At 42.1% G+C, this 23,093-nt stretch overlaps 1 protein-coding gene across 1 annotated transcript in view; it reads right to left on the bottom strand.

The window, feature by feature from the left end:
• Positions 1–23,093, bottom strand: part of ADGRV1 (adhesion G protein-coupled receptor V1) — a 391,637-nt gene that overhangs the window by 185,013 nt on the left and 183,531 nt on the right. Inside the window, exons 72-80 of the mRNA XM_084833645.1 lie at positions 19,849–20,020; positions 18,657–18,792; positions 17,321–18,168; positions 15,752–15,869; positions 13,016–13,187; positions 11,352–11,594; positions 3,628–4,035; positions 1,607–1,791; positions 250–496 (exon numbers count right to left, since the gene is read on the bottom strand). Of these exons, the coding sequence (XP_084689771.1) occupies positions 250–496; positions 1,607–1,791; positions 3,628–4,035; positions 11,352–11,594; positions 13,016–13,187; positions 15,752–15,869; positions 17,321–18,168; positions 18,657–18,792; positions 19,849–20,020 (2,529 nt within the window). The remainder of the gene's footprint in view (positions 1–249; positions 497–1,606; positions 1,792–3,627; positions 4,036–11,351; positions 11,595–13,015; positions 13,188–15,751; positions 15,870–17,320; positions 18,169–18,656; positions 18,793–19,848; positions 20,021–23,093) is intronic.

Below are 23,093 nucleotides of genomic sequence, written 5' to 3'. Positions count from 1 at the left end.
AGGGCTGTTTTATTTTACTGATTGATTGTAAGCTGCTCCAAAAGCCTTTTTTGGCTGAGGAGTGACATAAGATACTTAAAATAAATAAACGAGAAGAAAAGGAAGTACCTACAGCAGCAGTGAAACTAAGGAATCATGGCTCTGATGAGTGCCTGGATGGGGAGACTACTGGGAGTAGCACTTAAGCAGCTTTGTACAGGAAAAAGAAAACCAGGGTATTGACTTAATAAATAATTTCTAAATTCATACCTTATTTTTTAGGGCAGTTCCTTTCTCACCCATTATAAACCACTGCTGGCTACTATACTCAGTGACTTGAATGAACCTACAGTTCTCATCTTTAGATTGAGATGATGCAGAAACTTCCAACAAACGTTCAGGAACTCTGATAAAGTCACCATCTTTTCCATCAAATCTGTGCCCGTTGATTTGCTGTGGATACCAGTGATGGGCCATAATTACAATATAAGGGCAATGGTCAAGGATGGTTTTGCCTCTGTCAAAACAGAAGAGGAACACAAGAACATAAGAACATAAGAAGAGCCATGCTGGATCAAACCAAGGCTCCATCTAGTCCAACATTCTGTTCACATAGTGGCCAACCAGCTGTCGACCACGAACCCACAAACAGGCCATGAGCACAACAGCACCCTTCCACCCATGTTCCCCAGCAACTGGTGTACATAGGCTCACTGCCTCTGGTACTGGAGGTAGCACATAGCCATCAGCACTAGTATCCACTGATAGCCTTATCCTCCATGAAGTTGTCCATCCTCCTTTTAAAGCCATCCAAACTGGTGGCCATCACCACTTCCTGCAGTAGTGAATTCCATAGTTTAACTATGTGCTGTGTGAAGAAGTACTTCCTTTTATCTGTCCTGAATCTCCCACCAATCGGCTTCATAGGATGACCCCATAAGGCTCTAGTATTTTGAGAGGGAGAAAAATGTCTTCCTATCCACATTCTCCACACCACACATAATTTTGTACACCTCTATCATGTCTCCCCTTACCCTCCTTGTCTCCCCTTACCCTCCTTTTTCCAAGCTAAACAATCCCAGCTGTTGTAACCTTCTCTCATAGGAGAGATGCTCCAGCCCCTTGACCATTTTTGTTGCCCTTTTCTGCACTTTTTCCAGCTCTACGATATCTTTTTTTTTAGGCTCAAGAAGTGGAAAAGTCACTCACTAACTGAACAGAAACATGTGTAACAGGTACTCATCACTGGCTTAATGCCTTTATTGGCTCTATGATTAATAATGATATGAATAATGTATATCATGCTTAATTTATTAGTAATTACTATTATGTCTTCAGGCATTGCAGGAAAGGTTTTGACATGTAATAGAAAGAGGATCCCAGCATCCCAGATATGCATTTTTGTAGGCCTCATATCAATCCGTTCAAATAAAATTATTTTCTCAAGTGTTGAGGTGTTCATTTCATAGAATGCCAGAGTTTTAAAGGGTTTACTATAATCATTTTGCACAGTAACATCTGCAGATCCACAGGGCTGTGATGCATAGACAGAGTATGCATCGCAGACTTCAACATTCACTTCAATGTCAGGATTCCTGTCACATTCTATCTGTGCAAAGACTCTTACCTTTCACCCTGTGATCCACACATTATCCCAACAGGGAGAGAAAAAGCAAATTTCTCAGTAACATCAGCAAGGAAGCTATAGCCCCGAGTATCCTTGCGTTTGGGGTTAGCAAGCGCACAGAGGATCTCATACAGAAGACTTCGGTTTTTATCAGTGAGTGCCTGTTTTTGCCCTTCAGATATTACCTTGAGGAGCAAAAGGTTGGACAGAGAGTAAAATTATCGAGTGCACACAAGTAGCAATCGTGCCATTCTTTCATAGTGAAACTATTTGATGATGATAAAGATTTTCCAAGACAAAGTAAATCTCCTAAAGATATTAATTGGGGGTAAATCCCACTGCTTTCAGCTGAAGTTTTATCCCACATAAAGGTCATGCACTAATGCTCCACGGATCAGTAATATCAGATGCATGAAGTGGGCCCTAGTCCATAAAAGCTTATGCCATAATAAATTTGTTGGTCTTTAAAGTGCCACAGAGACTGTTTTTTTTGGCTGCAACAGCTTAACCTGGTTACCCATCTGGAAACTGAAGGGGCAGAAACCCCAAGAAGTCTCACAACACTTTACCAGTTGACACTGGACAGCCTTAAATCTAGCCTGAAAAAAGATGGGAGAACAATGCAGAAAACAATGCAATGCAACTGTTTGCTAACAATAGTCTGGATTCTCTCTAAAAACGAAATGAATGCTGTCCATTTCTAAGAAAAGAAGCAATATGGAAATAACACCTCTTTCTCCCTACACACACACACATACACCTATGTATCTATATGTATTTATATTTTTCCAACTGTGAGGGATGCCATTAGGATTTTCTGCCCTAGGAACCAAATGCATTGGGTTGTCTCTGGATGTGTCATTCTGGAAATTATTTTGATATCTTGTTCTGTGACTGAAGAAGCTAGTCATTATACTTATGATTAGGAGATGGAGAACTGTATTCTTTAATTATCAGATATGAGCAAAGGTCCCAGAACAAGATAACCTCCAAAATAAAAAATCTCTCCCCATATATGAAAAAATACAATAATTACTGTTCCCCAATTTTTAGTCTGTACAACAGCCATTTCTTTACATTTTAATTCTTGATAAACAAAATGGTCTGCTGATAAATAGGAATGTTGCGGGTGTCCAGCTGGGCCTTGAGGCCTGATAAGAAATCGCCAGCTCAGCCCCGCAAATGCTAGTCCGGAGAGCCCTGGGCTTGCTAACTTGACACACATCGAGTTGGGCAAGCATGAGGATCTTGATCCCGAGCTGAGCCACAAAATGGCCATTTACACCTGTAACCTTGCATAAATGGCCGCTTAACGCCGCCATTTGCATAAAATTGGCCTTTACGAAAAAGGCCAAGCCACCATTTTTACACAAAATGGCAGCTCGATGAGGGACCAGGCAGCCACACACCATGTGCTCACAGACCACTCGGTGACTTGCTGCACATGGAGAGCAGGGATGGGCAGGCAGTGGGGGTCTGGAAAGTGGCGCACAACCCAGACCATGGTGAGTGTGCCCATCCCTAGCGGTAAACAGATTAATGTTTGCCTGACATAACTCAGATTGCCAGTTCAAGCCCCACTGTGGGCTTGAGCCCTGACACTCCCCCAGTATATCATCTGCCCATTCCAACCCACCATCTAAGGGTGCAATCCCATGCATATTTAGACAGAAAAAAGGCCTACAACTCCCACCATGCCCCAGCCAGCCATGCTTGCTGGGGCATGCTAGGAGTTGTAAGCCTTTTTTTCTGTCTAAACATGCATAAGATTGCATCTTTAGTTGGGTATTTGAACCAATGGCCTTCGTGTAAGGAACAGGCTGGCAAATACTTTGCTAACATGATCTCTCTACTAAAGATCCAGTTAGTTCTATTTTTAGAATCAAAACAATATTTTTGTCACAGGGTCATGGCTGCTGTTGATCGTTCTGATCTATTCACATCCCCCAAAGACTGACTGCATCCCACATTTAATTCTAGGGAGTCATTAATCACTGCAGAGGAAACAACCAGATATGTACCTTATCTACAATGTGCATCACAGCAGCAAGCTGCTCTTCCGTACTTTCCATGACTACTTCAATGTTTAAATATTGGAGGACCCTGTTCAAAATAGTGTCATCAAGGGGTTGGTACAACTGATCAGCCAGACCCCAGACTGCTTGGGAGTTTGAATCGGAGACTACGGTGATGTTGGCAATAGCATACATGTCATCGACTCTGGCACCTCCAGTAGGGTTGAACAGCACAACCTGGAAGCGTTTAGGAAATGGATTTAAGGAACTGGTCTTGGGAGTGAGTGTTATATCCAGAACAGCATTTCTCTGCCCAGGTTCAAAGGACAATGTCCCCTCAGATGTGGTAAAATCTTGCCCAGAAATGGCTGGTGATATGATTATCCGGCCAAGAGCTTCAGGACTCATCAGCTCCTGGAAATTAAGAAGCAAAGCTTTAGGTAAGGACTGAATAATAGCAAGCAAATACAGATTTGTTTCAAATTGCATATATTTAAAATTACATTTGTAAACGTTCCAAGCTTAATAGGCTTTTATTGTGGTTTCAAATAACAATTATCAATAAAAACATAATAAATACAATATCAGAACAATATCACAGACAAAAATGAAAAACAAGAGGTCAGAAAGGCAAAAAACCCAATCCACTGGGGATTAAAGGTTCTTAAATGGCTGGGAACACAAAAAGATCTTTGAATATGTAGTCACCAAAAGGATGACAAGATAGAACCGAGGTCTGCCTCCCTGGGGAGAGCTTTCCATTGAAGGGGCACAACCACCAAGAAGGGACTCTCCTCAGTTGCCGCCACAGTACCTCATTTATGACCATCTGGATGGATGATTTTTAAGTATGGGGAATATACAGAATCTATCCATCAAAAATGTTTTGTCAGACTTCACAAGCTTTTCATATTCTAACCTCAGGAACCATTAACTCTCAAACTGTGTGCACTAGAACTCAGATTGATCAGATTAGGAAAGCCTGGGGGCAACTTATTGCCCAGCTTCTTAAGTGAATGAGATTAATGGGTGAGAAGGAGTAGATGAGATGGATCCCCTGGATAAAGTGGGTACATAGAACATAAGGAGTCTGCAGGACAAGCTACAGCTTTGGGGGGACCCTGGGAAGGTGCCTTCAGTTGCCACCCAACCAACTGTCTGAGGAGCCTCCAAGCAGTGCCCTGTATCCTCAGAAGATTATCAGTTGTTGAGTGCTGACCAGAGTACCTGCCCCATACAAACAGAGTTGTGGAATAACTAAGATGGTGCTGTGGACCCAGCATTCTACTCAGAACCACTACTGGGCTGCACCCCCTCTCTACCTACATGGTCAGGCAGGTTGGCCGGTCAGCCAAGCAACAACAACAGCTTCAGTGACGGTGGGACCTACTGCAACCCTAGCACTAGCCTGTGGATGCCGCGTGTTGGTGCCAGGCATGGCTGGCTGGATGCAGCTGTGCAAAGGCAACTGTAATAGCTTTGGAGAAATCCTTATAAAATAGGATCCAGAATTATCTCTACATAGTTGCTTCTGCCACCACCAGGACATGTGCAGTGGGGCACCGGCACTGCCACGTTCATCTAATGACCTACTGAAGAGAAGTGAAAAGCTTCCTTGTGCATGTGCAGTGAAAATACAGAAGGCCTTGCCTCGTCCAGCGGTTGGCAATCAAGAAGAATGTGACTACTCGTGAAGAAGGTTTGAGGCCTATAGAGGCAAAGAAAAAATGGTCAGGCTTAGAGGCCTGGAGTTTTCTGTTGGGAGGGGGTAACCCTGAGAGGAGTAGTTTCATTTGTCCAGTTGGGTGTCCGTTTCATTTCTCCACTTAAGTTTCATTTCTTCAGGTTGAGGCAGTACTTTTGGTTTTGAGGGTATATTCAGTGAGGGAGAAAGTCAGTAAGAATCAGAAAGACCAGGCTGCAGCCAGAGCAAGAGCAGAGACAGCCAGAGCCTGAAGTAAGAGCAGAGTCTGAAAAATGAGCAGGAATAAGCAGCCTAGAAAAGTCTAAGGACAGCTAGGGTAAAAGAACTTGCATGTTGAAACTCTTATTTTCTTTTAATGCCTTTTGTATCACTCTGCTCTATCGTGTATATACCTTTAGTTGTGATTTGCTAGCTTTAAATTTACCAGTAAACTGTTGTGGTTATAGCCTGTGTGTAGAGTGTCAGTCACCCCACGTCTACAGCCTAAACCCCTTTCTTTCTTTCTTTCTTTCTTTCTTTCTTTCTTTCTTTCTTTCTTTACTTACTTACTTACTTATTGCATTTATATCCTGCCTTTTTTCCACTTTCAAGAAACCCAAAGCAGCTTACATTATCCTCCTCCTCACCATTTTATCCTCACAGCAACAACTCTGCGAGGGAGGTTGGGCTGAGAGTCTGTGACTGGCCCAAAGTCACCCAGTGAGCTGCTATGGCCAAGTGGGGACTAGAACCCGGATCTCCCGGCTCCCAGTCCAACACTCTCACCACTACAGCACACTGGCTCTTTACATTACTGAGAAGGGGAAGTTTAAAAGAAGGAAGGTGGGACTCTTAAGGAGGCAAGAGATCCTTAAGGAGTTGCTCAGGGGGTCCAGGTCATAAGTGGAACCTTGACACTACTACACTGCTCAAGCATGATGCTGGAAAAGGTTTGTGGGGAGAGGCTCCTAGCAAAGGGCTGCAGTCGCTTGTCTATATGTGTGTGAGGCTGGGCTCTAAATGTCTCTGGATTGTGTGACCTGTGTCTACGATATGGTGCTACTGTCTGTCAAGAGGAGAACATGTGTTAAACAGGGATTTGTGAGAGTAGATTAATGAGCATGGATTAGGGGTGAAACAAACATACTTGGAGCAACAATTACCACTGCTGTAAGTGCAGATTAATGAAATACATTTGCTGGTCAACTAGAAACTATATTAGTTCAACCATGCCAGACAGAAGTCAGTCTAAACCAGTTTCAGAAGAACGGCCTATTCTTTGCTAAGTAAATGAACTGACATGTTAGAGTACAAAGTCATTGCCTTTCTCAATTACTGGCAGAAAGAACAGTTTATTTTTCCCTTCCAAATGACTCGGCAAAACCAATAAGACTGAAGGAAGTAGGGAGTGATTAAAAACACACACAACAGAAACCTAAAAATATTTTCACAGAAAGGAAATATGTAAACTCTGGGAATGGGATAAGGATCTCAGCGTTAATTCCTAATTTTTCCTGCCTCCCCCTTGACTTCCTCCTTCATGCTTTGGCACTCTGCCATGCATGCTTAAGACCACAGAGACTATGGCGTATATGAGCTAAAACAGACAAGTGATCGCCTACCTGCAGTTTCCATATTTGATTATTAGTGTCATGATATTGTCATGATGCCTGTTTCCTTAACAAGAATGTGAAAACCTTATGCTGCTATGTTTTGCAGGAACACACACACACACACACACAGTTGTGCATTCTAATATCACCAAAAACACGCACAAATGGAGATTTTTTTTGTCATGAACAAATATGAGAAAATAATTCAAGGAAGTTTAGCAAATAAAGTAGAACATTTGAAGCTATGTTAGACTGAGTTACCAGTTGTTTTCCAGGCCAAATTCAAGGTGTTGGTTTTGACCTTTAAAACCCTATATGGTTCCGGCCCAGCCTATCTTAAGGAGCGTCTCCAGCAGCACCAGACAGGCCGCTTAACAAGATCAGCCTCGGATGGCCTTCTCTCTGTCCCATCAGCCAGGACAGCTAGACTGGTGGGGACGAGGGAGAGGGCCTTTTCTGTGGTGGCCCCCACTCTTTGGAACTCCCTCCCTGGGGAACTCCGTCATGCCCCCTCTTTAATGAGCTTCCGTCGTGCATTAAAAACGTGGTTGTTCAGGCAGGCATTTGGGGTGGGTTAGGGTATTTTAGAAAATGCTTTTATTGTAGAATTTTATTGTTTTAAACTGTTTTATTGTATGTTGTACATCGCCCAGAGTGGCTGGGTGACCAGCCAGATGGGCGATTAATAAATTTAATAATAAATAAAATAAAATAAACTGAGTTAGACCATCATCCTATATACTAGTAGTGAACTCATTCTCCAAGTTCCAATCATTCTGTAGCCAAAATGGCACTATCCACTCACAAGTGGGAGATATCAACCCCAACATTTGCAGAAGTACCAAGAAAACCCTAAAGGAGGGAAACCCTAATAACAACCCAATGAGAACTGAAAATGCTCAGTACCTACAGAATGCTGGGTGTGTGGGGGAGAGGGCGAATTGAAAACAGAGGGGAGGGATAATTGAATGGAATATTTAGGAAAAGGACATGGCTGGAAGAGAAGCATTTCGCACTGACATGTTTTGGTGCGAGTTTCATTTGTATATACTGATAACAAACTCAGGTGCTGAGTTATGGTGCCTATGTAGCCAAAACAGGGCTACTGAGAAACAAGAGAGGGGTATCTGCATCCTCAGGGGAACCCCAAGGTTTGCAGAAGTATTAAAACTTTAGGGAACTCCCAGACACACATACACAAAAATCAGCCTAAACTGAGCATGCTCAGTGGCTACAGAATAAGCATCTGAGTGTGGAATGGAAAGGAAGGTAGTATATCAAGGGAAAGGGCATAACAGGCTGGCTGGAATACTGAACAAGCACACTATGTCATGGGTCCCAGTCTATCAAGCCCAGAATTGTTTACTCTGGTTAACAGTAGCATTGGGTACTAATATCAACAAGTTAGATAATCTGTATGCCTTTAAAATGGCCACTGTGGTTGGTGAGGTGGGCAGGAAGTAGGGCTCCCACTGAGCAGTGACCAAGGTGGAGGGAGCCTCACTTCCAGTTTCAAACCTGCCATGCTGTGAGGCAGTGGTCCCCAAACTTTTTCGGTCAGTGGGCACACTTGAAATGTTGAGACAGTGTCATGGGTGCTCTCACAAAATGGCTGCCATGGGGCAGGCTTGCCCATTTATAAAATGGCTGCCAGAAGGCAAACTGGTGAGACTAAAAGAAAAGCAACTTGCCCAAGAACAAGACACATGGGGCCTGAACTCCAAAACACAAAACCACTCTTCTGAAACCACTGTTTTCAGCTTGAACACCCTTTCTCAGAAGGCGGATTGGTGAGGCTGAAAGACAAACAATTTGCAAAAGAAATTGCAAAGAAGGCAGAGGTGGGGGTCTGAGCCTCAAATGCCAAATCCCATATTTGGCCTAACAAAGTTCAACAAAATATGCATTTCACAGAAGGCAAACTGATGATGCTCAGAGAAGAACACACAAACACACACCTCTCATACACAAACCAGGCAAAGCACACACCACACCAGAACAAAACAAAACAGCTAATACACTCACACATACCTCACACAGGATGCTTCCTGCCACCCCGTCCAGGCCCCAGGATGCTTCCTATCACCTCCAGCTTACCTTTTCTTTTTGGGGGGGTGGTTGGGCATACTTCAAAACAAAGTTCTGGGCTGCAGCTAGGGATGTACAGATTGTAAAATCCACTCCGTCTGTGCTTCACCGATTGTCAGGCCCTTTTTGTTCTGTCATCCGCTCACAGACAGATGCGAACTTTTTTCGTCATGTGGAAAAATACGCAAATAATTACGTAAGAGGTTTCATAACAATTTACATAATTAACCTTAGTACGTAACATTTAGCGTATTGTCTCCCAATCCATTCAACTTTTCCTCAGCAGAAACATGTGTATTTTCCTATGAATAAATATGTGTAAATTTCAGGAAAGTTAAAAAAAAAAAATCTGAAGACTCCATGAGGCCTAAGGGGGTTGCTCCACAGTGGATTCCACAGGTCAGATTCTTAGAAATCCAAGGTCATTTTAGTCTGTCTCAAATTTCTCCAGCATTCCTAGCTGCAGCAACCTACCATTTTGTATTCTAAGAATACCTCTGGGGCCCACATGTAGGGCTGTTGGAGAAATCCGCTACGAAACCAAATAAGTTTAGATTTTTATGAATCCAACCCATGAATTCTGCAGCGGACTAGCTTTTCCCCCTGTCAACTGGATTCCGCAGACTTGTAGAATGATTTTCTAACTTTCCCAAATTTCACACAAATTTTGTCATAGAAAAAGAGGCATTTTTTAAAAAAGGCCAAAAATATGCATTTCCTCACATAGGCTAAAGTGTGGACATGCGAATCTGGGGGGAATTTGCGTATTTTTGCGCATGCAAAATTGCGCAATTGTGCATTTGCGCAAATTCAGGAAAAATCTGATTCTGCTGATGGATGGATGATGGAATGAAAGACACCTGACAATCCGTGAAACACAGACATAATGGATTTTTGCACAGTCCGCACATCCCTACGCACATGGGGCACAGAGGCATTCTTGGAAAGAAAGGTGGTGCTGGAGGGCAACATTTTGCAGTATGCTAACATCCCAGGTTTTATATATATATGTGTGTGTGTGTGTGTGTATGTATATCTTTAAAATATATATATGTATACCTTTAAAATATATATATATATATATATATATATATATATATATTAAAAAAAATAAAAAATAATAAAATAAAAAAAATCAGGAGGGGGAGGGAGCCTGGTGGGCACGAAGAGAGGTGTCTGCGGGCACATTGATGCCAGCAGGCACCATGTTGGAGACCCCAGCAGCAAAGTGGACTGCCTCAGGCAACACCCTGACGTGGGAATAGACGAAAGACAGAATTGTTGTCTAAAGGGTGCAACAAGTGTTGGGCCTACCAAGAGTAGGACACTACTGGACTCCGCTTCTGGCAGCAAAATGTCTTGAGTTGGCACTCTCCATTTCCTTGCCTGTGGAAGTCAAGAGACAGCACAGGAGGCCATAGAAGAACGGGCCAGTACCATGTGGGCCTGCAATTGCTATAGTATTTGGCTACCAGCTTGTCTGCTGACTTCAACACCCAGTACCTCTAAAGATTGCTTGTGGCTATTCAGTAGCTGTGCACCTGCACAATGGTAGCCAGTCACCCTCTACCTTCAGTGCTGCCTCTTGACCTCTGCAGGTAAGGATTAGCAGTGTGCAGGAGGTAACATTTTGGTTTTGATATTTCTTTTAGTTTATTTCTAATTGTTAATTAAGTTTCGGTTTCCTATTGTTCTCCCATATCTCATCCTCAGAACAATCATCTAAGGATAGACCAGGTGCGGGCAACTGTGTCCTCCCAGGTGTTTTAGCCTGCAACTCCCATCATAACCCATCACTGGCTACACTAGCTAGAGCTGATAGGCTGCAGGCCAAAATATCTGTAAGGCCACAAGTTACCCATCCCTGGGTTAGATAGTTAAGCTGTGAGATACTAACTGCTCTACAGTCACCTACATGAGCTCCATTGCTGAGCAGGGATTTGAACCCAAGTCTCCCAAGTCCAAATCCAATACTTCATCAACGACACCACGCCTACTCTCACAAGAGTTGCTGTGTTAGTGGTGCGTGTTGAAACCTATGGCTCAGCTACTTCTGTACCCTCTGAAATGGATACTAATTATTCCTATGAGTGAATAAAAGAGGTGAACTTGAGACAAATTCTGACATTCAGTGGGCATGGTACTACACAAGAACACATTTTGAAGACTTCAGAGGAGAGAGATCAATCCAACAATGAGGAAGAAAAAAAGTCTCCATGCTGTTTCAGAGTACTGCTGTGACTTAGATTACAGATCTTCCACAAACAAGAAAACACAAACGTTTTCTTTTGGTTAGGGAAGAAAATGAAGCCGTGCTAGTCTATGCATTCATGCGTCAGTCCTACCTGAGTCCTGTAGTCAACTGAGATAGTGAGGGCTGTGCTAGAATCTCCAACCACCTGGAGACTAATTAAAGTTGTCTTCTTCTGGGCCACAGCTAGACGAGACCCCACAGCAAAGTAGATTAGACCACGAGGAGAGTCACTTTCTGGGACTATTATGTAGGCAAATCTGGCGCTATTGTTTAATGCCGCTCCTGCACTCACTTCATACAGCTCCACAAAAAAATAGGTCTCATATTCAGGTACCTGATAATAAAAAAGGATATTTAAAGCACTGCACCTATTGATGCAAAAGGGGTATGTCATAAAATATACTTTTGAATAGTGTTTTGCTATATTAGGGCCTATATTTGCACAACATGCTTTTTCAAATCAAGGGACCATCTCCACAAGGATTCTTGTCATTCACTATTATTGAAAGCAATTTGTGTGAATATGTTAGTCATCCTGGATACACTAGCTCTTTGGAATCTGAGTGGCTATTCCCAGGATGTCCTACTCTTCCCTCATCTAAGGTAGCCATGCACATAACATACTTGCATGAGAATCTTTATGGTTATCATCCTGATGCTTGGAACACATACCAGGTAACTGAGCTCCTCCTTTGAAATAATCATAACAAATACTGCTTTTATGTTCTTTCAGCCTTGACTTCAAAGTATAAATAGCAATTCCCTCATTGTTTTAGATAGGGATGTATGAGAATTTCGTTTCTGTTCAGAAATCATCAGAACCTGCTCCATTCAAAACCCTGAATGTGAATGGGAGCACATTTTTCAGAAAAAAAGCTTGCAGATTATTGAACTCACAATTGCATTACAAAATGTGTATTTGTTTCGACAAATGTGCACTTTAAAATGCACATTTTCTCAAAAGATATGTACGTACTTGCACGCTTTAGTCAAGGGGGGGAGTGCACATTTTTGAAAAATGTGCATGTAGATGTGCAATTTTCCTATTTGAAATGCACATAATAGGAACCTGAGTAATGGTGGGTGAAGGCAGAGCCAACCCATGTATCACCAACCTAGACATCCAAGGAACTGAAGGAGTTGTGTGGACATTTCTTCTTTTTCTTCTTGCCATGCCTCTCAATTCTTGGAAGCCTTTGAGCTTCTTACGGCCGATTTAGAAGTATGATACTGAACCTGTAGAAGCTGTACAGGCAGCCAGCTTGGAGGGTCAAATCCCACTCAGGGGTGCTGATTTCAAAAGCAGAGATAACCTTTTCTGATATAACAGCATTCTTAGAAGCTGCTACAAGCATGACAGAACAGGACTGACTAGAAAGGCATTTACCCCATCCCATGGGGCATGCATGCTGGCCAGGATCTCCCTTTTAGGGAGGGAGGAAGTACTAGTTCAATGGCTAAAGCGCTAGAATTTTCCAAAGCTAGCTCTGCAAAGGTATATGACTCCATAATTATGACTATACAGAAAGCATGAAGGAGGAGGAGACTCAGCATATAGGGCTCGTTTCTAGGTATGAAGGCTGATGCTCCTTCAGAGCCAATAGCCCAGTATGATAATCTCAGCAGGGAAGCACCTATTTCCCCCAGCTTCTGCTCACTCTCACTGCACCCTACGATTTCTTTCTGTGCCCTGGGGCAAACTTCAGTTTTTTAAAAAATGTCCCTCTAGTTGACTAATTTATCATAAGTACTCACATCATCCGGCTTGATCTCAATAGAAACAATGCATTCTGTTTGACCAGCATTACAAGTGGCAACCCCTATGACAGTCATCAGTTCATCTGCCAGATTTGTACCATTCTTTTGCAGGACAACAGATGTTCTGTTAAAGGTCACACGCCAAGAGATGCTCACATCTTCAAAAGCCCTGTCAACAAAGCAAACCAGAATACATGCATTGATGGAAGCAGCCATTAGGAAAGCCTATATCCTCACGTATGCATTTTTTTCTTTTGCATCCCAAATTTACCACTGCAAAGCACAATGCATTAAAGAAAGAGAAGGAAATGCTTTTAATGGTATTATTTCCTAAAGGTGCTCTGATATGCCTTAAAGAAGTGCCTTAAAGAAACCAGTTAGAACATATATGAGAGAGGTAGTGCCACCAAAAGCTCTATGACAATTTCACAGATATTATAATATTAAGTCAGTGTATACTTTATGTATCTTTAAGGACAGCCCCTTGTGGGAGAGGTGTCTGTAGAGAGGTGGGCCCAGAAGGCAAAGGAGAGTTCTGGGAATAAGAAATCCTGTGTGTGTGTGGGTGGAGTTTTCCAAAGAGAGGCCTGAGAGAAGAATTAGGGAGAGAAGCCTAGAGTGGCCAGGTAGCTGGCCATATGGGCAGCTAATAAATCAAATAAATAAATCAAATAAATAAATAAAAGCTTGTGTAACCAGGAGAAGAATAAATAAAGCACCTGTTGTGTTCCTAAGGTGTTCCTCAACCTGAGAATGGTTTAGGCATAAAAACAAGTCACCTTGTATTACCTCCTTTGGTTCCTAAGGTTACTTGCTGGGTGCCACTCTCCTCATTGCTGCTCTCATCAGCCATTTTCTCCACTACCTGCTAAGCTCTGATTCCACACTCTGCCACCAGTGTTATGTAGCTCCTTTGGCCTACTTCAGCAGCTCAGCCAGGCAATTATTTTTCAGAGAAGACAGTGATACATAGGCTGTCCATACGTACTGTTTTAAACGGGACGGTACCATTTTTTTCATATTTCCCGACCATCCCGTCATTTTAATATAAACGTCAATTTTGTCCCGTTTTTAATTTTTTGTAAAACACTGAATGTGTTTATCATAAGGCTCTATGCTAATCAATGTGTGCAGTAAAACTACTAGTGTGACGAAAGAGGAAGTTCCATTTCCTTTATCCAGTCAGGGCCAGGCTTCTTGAGCTAGCGATGATCAGACGCTGCCCCCTTGCTTGTCTGCAGTGGCGGGGAATTCAAGAGGCGGCCGCTAAGCCCCATTCAGCATGTGGGAGCCAGGAGGGTGAGTCTTACTGTTATTTCTACCATCATTCTGCCCATAGAGATTCTTTCTCTAATAAAACTTTTGTTATCATGAATACGGAATATTACATAACCCCATCCCGTTTTTGTCATCCCAATATCCTGTTTTTGTCTCAAGGAAATATGGTCAGCCTAGTGATACACTTTATTTGTTCTTCCCTGGTTCCACACACTAGGCCTCCTTCTCTCTCCCCCTAATTCTTCTCTCACGCCTGTCTTTGGAAAACCACACACACACACACACACACACACACAGGCCTTCTTATTCCCACAACTCTCCTTGGCTTTCTGGGCCCACCTCTCCACAGACACCTCTCCCATTAGGGGCTGTCCTTAAAGATATATAAAGCATACACTGACTTTATGTTACCATATCAACGCAAATGCCAGCCACTGGAATAGGTAGAGGAGCAAAGAATCCATCCACCATCTGCTTGACTTGGACTACACGCATACAAGCATTCAAAACAAGAATTAAGGAAGAGACTTCCAACTTCTTTAAAATGGCACACCTAAGATTTTTAAAGGTGTGGACCTAGTCCATGGGTGAACATCCGATGGCCCACAGGCTGCATGAGGCCCCTGCTGCCCCTGTTGTGGTCCCACTGCCCCAATATATTTTTTCCTCTTTGAGCAGGGGGAATGGCATCCGTAGCTGCTACAGAGCACAAAAAGAGTTAAAGTTAGCTTGGAAAGAAGCTAAATTTAACCATGGTATCACTCTGTAGTGCTATGGAACAACCTGCTGCCAAATTTGGTGGCAAAACGGCAATTTCAGTGTTTTTTTCCCCCCAGGCACCCCACAGACCGCAACCTGCTCCAGGGGTCTGGGGGTCAAAAATGGCTCCCAGACCTCCAAAAGTTGCCTATCCATAACCTCGACCATAAGCAGTGTTTAGGAAAGGCTGCTCAAACAAAGTCTTTAGCAATATGGCTGGCCCAGCCCAGTATTGGACTGCCTTTGTCTTCACCAGCGTAATGGATTTGATCTCCACTTCCACTTACAGGTGGGTTACTACTGAACCTGAGATAAAGTGAAGTCTGAACTTACAACCCTATTCAACTGACCATTGCATCTTTTAGTGAAGTAAGCAGTAAATCACAAGTGTGTGCAAATGGCAAGAAAATTAATTTCACATCTCGGCTATTACGTATATGAGTTAGGTTGATAGAGTGTTTAATCCTCTCATTCCTCTTCAGTTCAGGTAGACTGGCTCGACTGACTGACTTAAATCATATTCTAAATTTATGAGGCAAGTTTGCCAGATTGCAGTAAACTATTAGAGCATCTAAAAGTCAAAGATTTATGATAAAATTCCATGATAACCTCTTCTGCTAACAGCAGCATCCTTGATTTCAACACAGCACATTACTGAATGTGGAGACAGCACTTTTTACCAGCAGTTGCCTGCACCTGTTTGATTGCCGAATGACAGTGAGCTGCACCTTCCTCTTCTCTGAATCTTCGTCAAGCACAAGGCCACTTTGTGCCTCTCCACTGAATCCCAGAATTCCATTCTGAAGATCATTTCCTGAATGAGAAACGGATCATGCAGAGTTATTAAGAAGCAAATGATGTTTACCAATTAGTGTTCCATTGTACAATTCCTCGAGAATTCATGCCTAAACAGATATATTTATGAAAAACTGAGAGGATATTATGGCATGGACTGAGAAACTGAAATAAGCACATATTTTATAGTAATCCCTACCACTGGGATTAAAATGACTGGGATTAAAATGAATTAAAAAAACAAAAAAGATTTTTTTAACTGGTTTGTTTCTTAAATTACAAAAGAAGCATATATTTTTGTCATGATGGGCCCACTGAATTTGTAGGTGAAATAGCATTTGCTTATTAAACCACATGTCATTCAAAAGCTATTGTATTGGAAATATCACCCTGGGATAGTATTAAGAATCAATAATATAAGAAGACTTCAGGGAGAGTTTAAGACCTCCTTCATCAGTATCTTTGAAGATACTTTAGCTGTTTCAGCAAGTGCTGTATGGTCTCACACCAAATGGCAAGGCTATGACCACTTTGATGAAGATGGCAATTGATTCCAGGATCTACTTGAGCTGTGGCTAATTTACTTCATTAGCATACAAATTTACAAAACACCAGCAACCTTTGTGGAAAAGAAGCTACCTTCTTGCTGACCTTCAGAAAAGAAAACAAAATTGTAATGCTTCTTTAAACTTTGGGGACTGGTGATCTTTTAGGGAGAATTCAGATGATCGTAAGCACTGGGTACTTGCTCAGGCAAGAGAAATGTGATACCTCCAAGGAATACTCCATGCCTGATGCTAGATAAATGAGCTAGGAAAGATTCAGTCCAACAGCATATTTGGGAGAATTTAGCTTGGCTTGACGGGGGCGGGGGGGGCGGGGGAGAAGCAAAATATGTTCTTTCTCTAAGGAGTTATCCAACCTGGAACAACCCCTTGGATCTTGCTGGTTTTCCAGATGAAAATATTGGTTTATTCTTGCTTTCCTGAGTGGGAAGCCCCAATGAAAAGAGTTATCTTATGTACAGAATTGGGCAGATAAGGGTGACCTTCTCAGTAAACACCTGATATTAATTATATAGTGAACCCTCTCCCCAAATTATTATGAACAATATCCATCAGGCAAGCACATGAGTTGCCTTTTTTTTGCTTTTAAAAGAAGAATATTGTCAAGGACAAGTAGGGTATGAGGTGTGCCCTTTTCTATTTGTCACAAGTATTTGAAAGATGAGGGTCCCGTTAAACACAGTCTTATATTGAACAGAAAGTAACAGAATTATCCTTCTCTTTCTCTTCTCTGTATGTCTCCCCGCTGTTGAACGATAGATTGCAAGCTCCTTGAGGTAGGGACCTGTCTTTTTAGCTTATGTTGTCCCTATAAAGAGCCATGTACATTGATAATGCTGAACATAATAATAATCTTACCTCACAGTATTTCAGTTATTTACTGAATCAGTGAAAACATTCTTACCTTTGATAATTATCGTGGCAAAACCCGCAAACCCATATTCATCCACGTCTTCTGTAATCTGAGCTCCACCTTGGGGGTCAGAGAGGACAACATAAAAAAATTCTTGTCCTTCAGGCTCATCATCATCAAGAATTCTGACAGACACTTGGCTTCCTCTTTCCCCATCCAGCAGTGTCATAGACGAAGCTTGCTCTTCAAAATCTGCCCCTTCAATTGCCCAGGTTAGGTTAGACATCCCAGACACAACCTCAAAGGGTAATTCACCTGTTCCACTCTGAGCACTTTTTCCACCAAAGGTTTTGACAGATACTGAGATATTTCCCACAAACCCTTTAGTCCTTCTGATATGAATCAGAACTGTGTTGGGTGTGCTGTTGCTGTTGTCCTCTTCAGTGTAAATAATAGTTGGTCCAAGACTTAAGATTCCATGGTGGATATCGCTGGCCATTAGGGTAACTGATGCAACACTAAACTCTGGGTTCAAACGTGGATTCCAGGCTGGGTCAAATTGCTGGGTAATTAGAACTTCCACAGATGTTAAGTTCACAAAAAATATTTCAGCTTCTTCAGGAATACTGTCATCAGTAATCAGGATTTCAAATGCAGCATCAACCTGATGGAGCCCAAAAACAAGCTCTCCATTATGAACAGGTTCAAAGTCTTCTAGTGGTTTGGCACTTCCTGCGATTGTCTGATAGAACACTTTTGTGAAGTTGCTTTGGTAACCAAAAAGTCTTTGTACATAGAATTTGACCATTTGTACATTTTCCCTCACTAAAATGTTCCTTGAGCTAGGAGCAAATTGAAAGATTCCCATAGGCTCAATTTCTGCAACAGTGAAGTCTGACCTGAAACAAAAACAAACCTGTGAAATTTGCATTTGGAAAGACCAAAGCAAAAAAAAGTATAGACACCACAGGAAAAAAATGCTCTGTCCTACCACTTTCAACTGTCTGAAAATCATTTTTAACATCAGGAACCAACTAAAAATTGGGGTGCAGTAAAACAACAACAACAGCTGTGTGTTGGATTCATCTGAGACTTCTCTCAGGTTAAACAGGTCTATACTGATGATAGATCAGTAGATTGACAGAGATAGATATGGGAGTGTTTGTGGTCTGAAGGCAAATTATATGGCTTTTGATGAAATTAAGCAGGTATGGTGCTGTAAAGCTGTCTGGTTGGAAGACTACCTTGAAATAATGTGAGCTACTCAGAGTCCCTTGGAGGAGGAGGAAGGGGGTATAAGTGTACAAAGTTTTGAGAATGAGTTCAAAGTTTTTGCTGCTTGCACCCAACTGCTGAACAACAATCAACTCAGCAATAGCTTTCTTACCTCAGATGAGCCCCACCTGATACATTGCTATGCACAGCTGATAAATGCACAGCAAATGCCTCAGGACTACTTGGATTTGGAATAAGCTGCAATAAAATTGCTTTGCTTGGTTCACCATGGGAAAAAGTAACAGTGCCTGGAAAAAAAAAAAAGAGTTGTCGGAGAATTGTTCAATAGATTGTTCAGACTGGTGAACGGAAATAATCATTTAACATTTGACCACAGAGCAATACAGGTTTTATCAGACGTCTTTCAAGGACGGAAATAGAAATATGCCTTTTATTTCTTTTCTTAAAATATTATTTATGATGGAGTGGAACAGCAAGAACCCTACCAACCATGAGAAGAAAGAAAAGTACAACAGTGCTGAGGACAAAACAACTGAGCATGAAATTCTCCATGCAGGTTTGCTTACAATCCAACAGGTGTCTTAAGAGGAAAGGCCCCAAATAATCGTGCAAAACGAACACACAAGGTGCAAGAGACCTAACAAAACTGCACTAGACCAATAAGATAATTTTATACAGTGTTTATAAAGAAAGCACTTGACAAAGTACACAAATAATCACACCAATTAATTTTATATGATGTTTATAAAGAAAGCACTTGATGGTACACAAACAATCATACCAATGTCATAACAACCATATCAGTCGTATCAGTCTACGGAACCCCGGTATATTCCCATTTCAACTATACATACATAATCTTCATCAAGAACTCCTATAGACAATTCTTAAGATACTTAACACACTCTCACAACCAACTCATTGAAAGATTGTTTCACTTCATGAACAGATAAATTTTTCAGTGGTGTACTCATCAGTATGGCAAACTAGCCAATTACGTTTATTATGAGCTATAGTGCAGACATGCTGTAAGATGGCTTGATCAATTAAGGCAAGGTAAAGAGAATTCTACTTGGCTAAGGAGAAAAAGGAAGCTAAAAAAGGGATGTGACAGACAGATCAAGGGTAAAAATCAGAAGAAGGGATCTAACCACTGGGTGTTCAAGTGGGGGAAATTGCAATCTCTAACCTTCCAAATAAAGAGGCAAAATGAAAAGAAGGGAAAAAGTTGATGGAGAGGCAATTCTCTTCGGCCTTGAGCAAAGTCTTACTACAGTCTCCTTTGTCCCTAGATGTTTATCGAGCTTCTTGCCCTCGAGGGTGAGCAAAATGACAGTACTCACCAAAAGCTGGTGTAATATTGCCTGGGTGAAGGAACTCTGGAATAAGGCCAGGTGGGTATCCAGAACTCCAGATGACTGTGATGGAGCCATATACTCCTTTTCGAGTTATCACAGCTTGGGTTGTCCCTGCTGTAATATTTGTAAGCCGCAAGATAACAGAATCAAAGGCAACCTATGAAAACAGAGATATTGTTACTGAGAGAAATATCTGATTGTACAAGTATATAATGTTACCCTACAGCAGTAACCACATGATATTGAAGGTAAATTAATAACTTTGTGTATCAAATAATCACATATGGAGTATTGCTACCATTGGCAGCCTCATACACTACTTGTACGATAAATCTAAATCCCCAAATTTCAAATTTTGTATCAATACATACATCTAACCCTTACACAATCTGTGCAAGGGATTCTTCTACATAATGCACAATTACTTTATTCATCAACAAATATGTGTTCACGGATAAATGATAGAAAATAGAATATAGGTTCCTTTTTTTGCATTATCTAATGGTATCTAATGAAAATCTGCTGAAGAAGCTGATAGAATTTGGAATCATGCAATAAAACTATCCTCCATTAAGTTGCATATTCCAAAAGCAGTGCAAGAATGACCAGATTTCTATTTTTCAAAACTGAACATAATAATATTTGATCCATAAAAAATCTACAGTTCTACTTTTCATTTTCAGTTTCTACTTTGGGCCCAGTGCTCTTCAACATTTTTATTAATGACTTGGAGGAGGAGGTGCAGGGAATGCTGATCAAATTTGCAGATGACACCAAATTGGGAGGGATAGCTAATACTTTGGAAGACAGAAACAAAATTCAAAGTGATCTGGATAGACTGGAGCGCTGGGCAGAAAACAACAGAATGACATTTAATAGGGACAAATGCCAAGTTCTGCACCTAGGAAAAAGAAACCAAATGCACAGTTACAAGATGGGGGATACGTGGCTCAACCACACTACAAGCGAGAAGGATCTTGGAATTGTTGTTGATCACAAGCTGAATATGAGCCAACAATGTGATGTGGCTGCAAAAAAGGCAAATGCTATTTTGGGCTGCATTCATAGAAGCATCGCTTCCAAATCCCGGGAAGTACTAGTTCCCCTACTCAGCACTGGTTAGGCCTCATCTGGAGTACTGTGTCCAGTTCTGGGCACCACACTTTAAGAAGGATGCAGACAAACTGGAGAGGGTTCAGAGGAGGGCAACAAAGATGATCAGGGGACTGGAAATAAAGCCCTATGAAGAGAGACTGAAAGAACTGGGCATGTTTAGCCTTGAGAAGAGAAGACTGAGGGGAGATATGATAGCACTCTTCAAGTACTTGAAAGGTTGCCACAGAGAAGAAGGCCAGGATCTCTTCTTGATCATCCCAGAGTGCAGGACACGGAATAATGGGCTCAAGTTACAGGAAGCCAGATTCTGGCTGAACATCAGGAAAAACTTCCTGATTGTAAGAGCAATACGACAATGGAACCAATTACCTGGGGAGGTGGTGGGCTCTCCCACACTGGAGGCCTTCAAGACGAGGCTGGACAGCCATTTGTCAGGGATGCTCTGACTTGGATTCCTGCATTAAGCAGGGGGTTGGACTCGATGGCCTTGTAGGCCCCTTCCAACCCTACGATTCTATGATTCTATGATTCATGCATGGTGCTTCCTAAATGCATGTTGTTGTTGTTCAGTTGTGTCCGACTCTTCGTGACCCCATGGATCATAGCACGCCAGTCTTTCCTGTCCTGCGCTCTCTCCTGGAGTGTGTTCTAGTCCATATTCATTGCATCAATGATGCTATCTAGCCATCTCATCCTCTGCCGTCCCCTTCTCCTTTTGCCTTCAGTCTTTCCCAGCATCAGGGTCTTTTCCAGGGAGTTTTCTCTTCGCATTAGGTGGCCAAAATATTTGAGCTTCAGCTTCAGTATCTGTCCTTCCAATGAGCAGTCAGGGTTGATTTGCTTTAGGACTGACTGATTTGACCTCCTTGCAGTCCAGGGCACTCATAAAAGTCTTCTCCAGCACCTCAGTCCGAAAGCATTGATTCTTGCGCTCAGCCTTCCTTATAGTCCAGCTCTCACAGCCATACGTTGCTACTGGGAAAACCATAACTTTGATTATACGAACCTTTGACAGCAAGGTGATGTCTCTGCTTCTTACTATGCTGTCTAGGTTTGCCATAGCTTTCCTCCCAAGGAGCAAGCGTCTTTTAATTTCATGGCTACGTCACCGTCTACGGTGATCTTGGAGCCCAAGAAAATACAATCTGTCACTGCTTCCATTTCTTCCCCTTCTATATGCCAGGAAGTGATGGGGCCAGATGCCATAATATTCGTTTTTTAATGTTGAGTTTCAAACCAGCTTTTGCACTCTCCTCTTTCACCCTCAACAAGAGGCTCTTTAGATCCTCTTCGCTTTCTGCCATTAAGGTGGTATCGTCTGCGTATCTGAGGTTGTTGATAATTCTCCCGGCAATCTTAATTCCGACATGTGATTCATCCAACCCGGCGTTTCTCATGATGTACTCTGCATATAAATTAAATAAGCAGGGTGACAATATAGAGCCTTGTCGTACTCCTTTCCCAATTTTGAACCAATCAGTTGTTCCATGTCCGGTTCTTACTGTTGCTTCTTGACCCTCGTACAGGTTTCTCAGGAGACAGGTAAGGTGGTCTGGTACTCCCATTTCTTTAAGAATTTGTCAGAGTTTGTTGTGATCCACACAATCAAAGGCTTTAGCGTAGTCAATGAAGCAGAAATAGACGTTTTTCTGGAATTCTCTTGCTTTCTCCATGATCCAGTGAATGTTGGCAATTTGATCTCTAGTTCCTCTGCCTCTTCAAAACCCAGCTTGTTCTTCTGGTAGTTCTCGGTTCACATCATGCTGAAGCCTAGCTTGTAGGATTTTGAGCATAACCTTGGTGGCCTGTGAAATGAGTGCAATTGTATGGTAGTTTGAACTCTCTTTGGCATTGCCCTTCTTTGGAATTGGAATGTAAACTGACCTTTTCCAGTCTTGTGGCCACTGTTGAGTGTTCCAAATTTGTTGGCATATTGAGTGCAGCACTTTAACAGCATCATCTTTCAGGATCTTAAATAGCTCAGCTGTCATCTCCGCTAGCTTTGTTGTTAGTAATGCTTCCTAAGGCCCACTTGACTTCACTCTCGAGGATGTCCGGCTCAAGTTCAGTGACCACACTATCATGGCTATCAGGGACATTCAGATCTTTCCTGA

This window comes from Heloderma suspectum, chromosome 2 (genome assembly GCF_057233095.1).
Source record: "Heloderma suspectum isolate Gila_16-S chromosome 2, 16-S_ref, whole genome shotgun sequence".
NCBI classification, from domain to species: domain Eukaryota; kingdom Metazoa; phylum Chordata; class Lepidosauria; order Squamata; family Helodermatidae; genus Heloderma; species Heloderma suspectum.
This window is presented reverse-complemented; position numbering and strand designations above follow the sequence as displayed.